This window comes from Oreochromis aureus, linkage group 23 (assembly GCF_013358895.1).
Source record: "Oreochromis aureus strain Israel breed Guangdong linkage group 23, ZZ_aureus, whole genome shotgun sequence".
In the NCBI taxonomy this organism is placed as follows: Eukaryota; Metazoa; Chordata; class Actinopteri; order Cichliformes; family Cichlidae; genus Oreochromis; species Oreochromis aureus.
In genome coordinates, this window is record NC_052963.1 from 38497122 (window position 1) to 38503724 (window position 6603).

The following is a 6603-nucleotide window of genomic DNA, read 5'->3' on the forward strand; positions in this document are numbered from 1 at the left end:
CTGGGGAGTGCGGTTCACGTTATTTGGGTGATTTTTAAATGTCATCATTACGCTAACCCCTCGGTTTTTACATTTTATTTTTGTACTTTAAACTAATCTCCAGCCTGCACACCTTTTTAGACAGTTTGAGACAGACAAGACATAAGTGCTGCTGATGGATGATTCTTGCTAACCACCTTTGCTGCTGGTATTGTCTGTCTGTCTGGGCTTTGTTCCAGTGTGTCACATAATACATTAGGCTATTGTTGACTATATTCACTTGATGTGATGCCTGCAGCAGGTATTGTATGTCTGGCACATTTACTCCAGTGGAATATTTTTAGTGCACTAGAACAAAATGAATGCATCACATACACTTTTTAGAACTGTAATTTTGTGTGTGTGTGTGTCTGTCTGTGACGTGTCATTTTAGGACAAGCTTACCGGCGCCAATGTTTTCAAGGAATGACTTCAGCATTTGGAGCATCTTGAGGAACTGCATTGGAATGGTGAGAAGTTTTTTCTAGAGTTGTTTTTATTGCCCATCCATTATGATGACGAGGGTCATTCCACCCACTGCTTTGGTATTTGTGGTCTTGTCATGCAAAATAGCCTCGTGCAGGTGCAGACGACACTTAGTTAGACTTGTGGTGACTCTTTTCCCAATAGTTTGCCAGTAAATTGATTTATGTCCTGATACTAGCAAAAACAAATACATTTCTTTTAGCCTAAGCTGCATTAGTGCACACTAAACTTAAATTGACTGTATTATAAATCTCTGAACCAACCCTTAGGTTTAGTTTCCAAGCACCGCGGAAGGCAGTTGTGGAAAAAAACACAATCTACACTATTTTCTCAGCACTAAACAGAAGAAGAAGAAAGCTAGACAACTGGTGGTGACAATAATTGAGCATTTAGCTACTTAAATTCCAAATAGAGGCCAGAAGAGCTAATTGAGAATGACTCTATATTTATCAAGTAACCAAAAACATAATTCCAAACCATTTTTTATAAAAACTATGACATCTGTGTAACTAACCTACTCCTACTCTAGCACAACTTGGGAGATCAAGCAAAACATCACATATTCTGAAAGTCTCGGGTTAAGTGTCAGGGTATTCGTGAATCATGATGACTTTCATCTCACAAGGTCACTCTTCTATTTGAAGTATTTTCTGAAGCTTTTTCTTTTATTACCAGCCCGGTTACAGCAAATGCAGCAATAAATACTCACCTTAATGCGGTAGATACTTTGGTCCAGAGCAACATAAATGCTTGTATGTACCAAACGACCAAACATTGATCCTTTTTAACACTCAGCAGCTCAGTACACTGCCATGTCAAAAGACCTTATTTCCTCTTTGTAATGAAACCTTGTCCTTCAATTCTCCTTGATGTCCCTTTCAGGAGCTCTCCAAGATTACAATGCCAGTGATTTTCAACGAGCCGCTTAGCTTCTTGCAGCGTCTCACAGAGTACATGGAGCACACGTACCTCATTCACCAGGCCAACACATCTTCAGATTCTATTGAGAGAATGAAGGTAGTCAATAGGTTTTCTACTTAAACTGCCCACAGGCACAGCTTAACAAATTTTTGTTTCTAGTTTAGTTTCTCTGATTTGGTGTGTGTTTTTTATCTACTGTGGCAGTGTGTGGCTGCGTTTGCAGTGTCTGCTGTGGCCTCCCAGTGGGAGCGAACAGGTAAACCGTTCAACCCTCTACTGGGAGAAACCTATGAACTAGTCAGGTAAGTGAGCTGGTCCCAATTATGTCCAAAACTGACTGTATGAAAAATTCTTGGCAATTAAACATTTTGAAGTGCCCAGTCTCTAGTGTGGGATATTAATTGTGATGATAATTAACAAAATACACTCACTGGATACTATATTAGGTGCATACTGCTAATAGCAGATCAGATCCCATTTTGACTTCAGATCATTCATGTTCAAAAGACAGTTTGCGATAATTTGAGCTTTGTGATAGGGTCGTTACCCTGCTGGAAGCAAAGGATGGGTACGCTGTGGTAATAAAGAGATGGAATTAGTAAGCGGCAATACTCAGGTAGGCTGTGGAGTTTAAACATTGTTCAAAGTGTGCCAAAAAATATCTGCCACACCATTACACCACCACTAGCAGCCTGAATTGTTGATACGATGCAGGATGAATCCATTCTTTCATGTTGTTTACACAAAATTCTGACCCTACTATCCAAATGTCACAGCAGAGATGGAAACTCATCAGACCAAACAACATTTTTCCATTCATGTATTGTCCAATTTTGGCTGTGGGAATTTTAAACTCAGTTTCCTGTGTTTACTTGGCAGGAGTGGTACCTGGTGTGGTCTTTTGCTGTTGTAACCCATCTGCTTCAATGTTCGACATGTTGCGCATTCAGAGAGCATTCATTCACCAAAAAAAACTCACTAGATGAGCAGTTTCTGAAACACTCAGACAATCCAATCTGGCACCCACAATCATGCCATGTTCAAGTTCAGCAGGTCATGTGTGCCTAAATGCACAGAGTTGCTGCCATGTGATTAACTGATTACATATTTGTGCTAACAAGTGGTTGAGCAGGTGTGCCTAATAAAGTGGCCACTGAGTGTATTTTCTCTAGCAACAAGTTCTTAAATTCTACTGTGCAGCTTACCAAACATACACAGCTGTCTTCAAATGCCTCCCTTCATCATAGCTGTGTCCCTGGTTATTTCAGGGAGGATCTGGGCTTCAGGCTCATCTCAGAGCAGGTGAGCCACCACCCTCCGGTCAGCGCCTTTCACGCTGAGGGCTTGAAGCAGGACTTTGTTTTTCATGGCTCTATTTATCCCAAACTCAAATTCTGGGGCAAGAGTGTGGAAGCTGAGCCGAAAGGAACAATCACACTGGAGCTGCCCAAGTAAGAGCTGCTAGCTGTTTTTAAAAAGGAAATATTACCTTTATCAATATTTATCCTTTCACCAGTTCGCCTATTGCCTTTTCTATTACCATTTTGAAAGTGCACATAGTGCCAAACGGTTTTGTGTTTTGTTTTGTTTTTTCCTCCAGGCACAATGAAGCCTACACATGGACAAATCCCACATGTTGTGTTCACAATATCATTGTTGGTCAGCTGTGGATTGAACAGTACGGAAATGTGGAGGTGGTCAACCACAGGTAAGAGGATCAGCATGTAAAATGCTTGTACATAAAGTACTTGTTGAGAATTATTGAAGCATTAAAATGTCTTAATTAAAATAATAATAATGGATTGGATTTATATAGCGCTTTTCAAGGCACCCAAAGCGCTTTACAATGCCATTATTCATTCACTCTCACATTCATACACTGGTGGAGGCAAGCTACAGTTGTAGCCACAGCTGCCCTGGGGCAGGCTGACAGAAGCGAGGCTGCCATCGGCCCCTCTGGCCAACACCAGTAGGCGGGAGGGTAAAGTGTCTTGCCCAAGGACACAATGACCAGGACAGAGAGCCCAGGGATCGAACCGGCGACCTTCCGGTTACAGATGTGCTTCCCAACCCCCTGAGCCACGGTCGCCCGATAAGGCAAAGAAATAAAGTGAAATGTGATTCACAGTGTTATTCTGTCTGCATTTGCATTTTAAACATGTTTTTAATGTGCGATAATTAAATAGGAAGCAGCCTTTGGTCTTTATTACATTATTTAATGAAAAACAAAATGAAACCATCGTTATCACTGGCACATGCAGTAAAGTTAAATTGAAACAATGCTTAGCCAACCAAACAAAAAACTGTGTTTTATGTTGTATTGTTAAGAGCAGTCTGCCGTTTGTGTTACAAGATTTAAAGTGCTGTCATTAGCTTTCATGGGAATTTGTAACAGAGGTTTTTCTTTCTTAGACAAAGGCAAGTAAAGAAAAAAAAGTGGCCTGAAGCCATGATGTTTCACATCAAACACTTCTTTTATTAGCCAGCTAAGCTACGCTACTTAACAACGTGTTCCTTTTATTCATGCTTTCATTATAACACAATACATGCAGACATAAAAAGGAACACATAGCACTGATCTAATATCTAAGTATCATGTGTTTAAAATTGCGGCTAAAGAATAAGTGTGATACAACTGATAAAAATATTATGGGGAAGTGTTGCTCTTGAAGAAAACAGACTGAGCAAATGAGGAAGTCTTGTGTGACTCATCCTGTTTCTCTTTTCACTCAGAACTGGTGAAAGGTGCTACTTGAATTTCAAACCATGTGGCCTTTTTGGAAAAGAGCTACACAAAGTTGAAGGATATATTCTGGATAAAAGGTAGAGCAAGATGTTCAGAGATGTCTTTTAAATAATGAGCTGTCTTTGCAGAAAAGACTGATTACAGTCTTGAATGTTGAATAAAATAGTGATGTAAGAGTGGGAGAAAATGCCTTCTCTTTAACCTTTAAGTCAGAATCTACATCACACATTGAAACATACCATAGGACACTATGAAACATTAGTTTTCTTCCATATTACATGGAATGACAGTGAATGTCAGAGAGCTTATTTATCTGCCTAAAACTAACAATTTTTCCCTCATCCACCCCTCCCCATATGTTTGGGTGGATATGACTGAATAAGCAGCTGTTTAAAGGTGCTTCATTTGTAAATTAGGATCTACAAAATGTAGTATCAGCCTATTTTAAAATTGAATCATTGTGCAAAAAATCACTTAACAATTCATATGGTTAATAACTCATTGCAGTGTTAATTGCCTTTTTGACAAAATAAAAGTCAAAATACTCGAGTGTGGGAGAGGTGGTTAAAATCAGCAAACTGTAAAAACAAAGACAGTTCGATTAAAGATGGAGGATAAGCAAATCCAGTGAGTCATTGTAAACATAACTAGTGTGCATGATCACAAGAACCAGACCAAATTTATATGCTGATAAATAATGTGCAGCAATAAGAGATGCTAACAAGCAAGAAGATGAGAAGAGCTTGTGTTTTTTCTTGTTGTTGTTTTTTTACTCAACATGATGTCCAGGCCAAAAACTAGATTTTGGTTTCATTCAAAACATTACATTTCCAGAAGTCTCCCACTCGCAAAAGTGTTGTGTGGGTCTTTTCTTTTTTCTTTTTTAGAGCTTTTGTTATGTTGATGCTAAAAACAGAATGAAAAAAAAATCATTACAACTGAAATCATTACTAGTGTTTGTGCCTCGGGACATTAGTGTGCGTTTGTGTGTGTGTGTGTGCGGTTAAGGTTAGAGTACGTATTCAGGATATTAATGCAACTCCTCTGAAGTCTGTGTGTGTTTGACAGCAAAAAGAAGCTGTGTGCTCTCTATGGGAAGTGGACAGAGTGCCTCTATGTTGTTGACCCATCTGCCTTTGAAGCACACAAGAAAAACAACAAAAAGGGGGCAGAGGATAAGAAGGGCGGCAATGCGGTATGAATTACTGAACACTGTGGAATCCCTTCACTTTACTGTTGTGATGTTTGCATGAGTAATATCATCCAGTGGTAAAAATGGCAAGCGAACGAGATCGTTAGTGTTCATATTTAACACGTTCTGTAATGATGCATCTTGGCTGGAGCTCATCTGTCTGTTCAGCATTATTTGTGTTTGTCGTGCTGTTCAGGGTTGCGCTGAGGATCAGGAGGAGGTTCCTTCACCACCTGCAGACACTGTGGAGGTGGTTCCTGGCAGCCAGCTGCTGTGGAAAATAGCACCCAGACCAGCTAACTCTGTCCAGGTCCTGCTGATTAATGCACCATTCTTTATTGGGCACTCGTAAAAGAAGTACAATGTTTTAACGTACAAACGCAATCTTTAATTGCAGATGTACAACTTCACATGCTTTGCGATGCAGCTGAACGAGTTGCATAAGGAGATGGAGGGAGTCATCCCTCAGACTGACTGCAGGCTCAGGCCGGACATACGAGCCATGGAGAACGGTGACATCGGTAATGATTGGTGGTACTTAACCTAAACTGAAACTGGGGGGAAATTTTCATTTGCGTACTCAAAAAATGTCAAATATTTTAATAGACCTCGCCAGCGAGGAGAAGAAGCGACTCGAGGAAAAACAGAGAGCTGCTCGGAAAAACCGCTCCAAAGCGGATGAAGAGTGGAAGACGAGGTGAGACTGTATTCTTCTTTCTTTATACTTTGACACAGTAAACATGAAACCATGCAGGACTGACTAATTCCAGGCAATATTAAACCATCAGCCTTTGTTAGTGCAGATAAAATACCATCGCCTTTCTATTACCTCATATGAAGTTTTCATGGCGTATCAATGAATTAACAGTTCTTATTTATATGGTGTCACACTTTGCGTGTTGAAAAGCTCAAGCTGTATCTTCATTTTATCTTCACTTTTCTTGTTTTTCTGCTGCATCCTCGCTTTGATGTTAAGAAGCCCTGCCCTTGGCCCGAGGTTAGAGCTGTTCGCTGTTTGCATCTGAAATGTTTGATGTGATCACGTGACCTCCACACATCTTAGTCTCCAATGTAAAAATTATCTACCACTGTGTGTATTTTCTATCCAAATATGAAAGAGACAAATTTAATAAATCCGCTTTTCCTTCCACCAGCATGGCAGCTCCCCTTAATGGCACCGAATGCAATTACTCAATCACCCCGTCTTCCCTCCGAATCATTTGTACCCTACTTGTGTGCA

The 6603-nt window shown here is 40.1% G+C and overlaps 1 protein-coding gene across 3 annotated transcripts in view; it reads left to right on the plus strand.

Annotated features, from left to right (window-relative positions):
- osbpl1a (oxysterol binding protein-like 1A) overlaps positions 1–6603 on the plus strand; it is a 32779-nt gene that overhangs the window by 25423 nt on the left and 753 nt on the right. The window contains exons 18-28 of one of the 3 annotated variants that reach the window (XM_031753642.2): positions 413–488; positions 1387–1521; positions 1630–1727; positions 2694–2876; positions 3026–3133; positions 4159–4248; positions 5240–5366; positions 5560–5673; positions 5761–5884; positions 5970–6060; positions 6340–6360. In XM_031753642.2, coding sequence (XP_031609502.1) covers positions 413–488; positions 1387–1521; positions 1630–1727; positions 2694–2876; positions 3026–3133; positions 4159–4248; positions 5240–5366; positions 5560–5673; positions 5761–5884; positions 5970–6060; positions 6340–6360 — 1167 coding nt within the window. The remainder of the gene's footprint in view (positions 1–412; positions 489–1386; positions 1522–1629; positions 1728–2693; positions 2877–3025; positions 3134–4158; positions 4249–5239; positions 5367–5559; positions 5674–5760; positions 5885–5969; positions 6061–6339; positions 6361–6603) is intronic. The other 2 variants (XM_031753644.2, XM_031753645.2) reach the window with 2 other exon arrangements.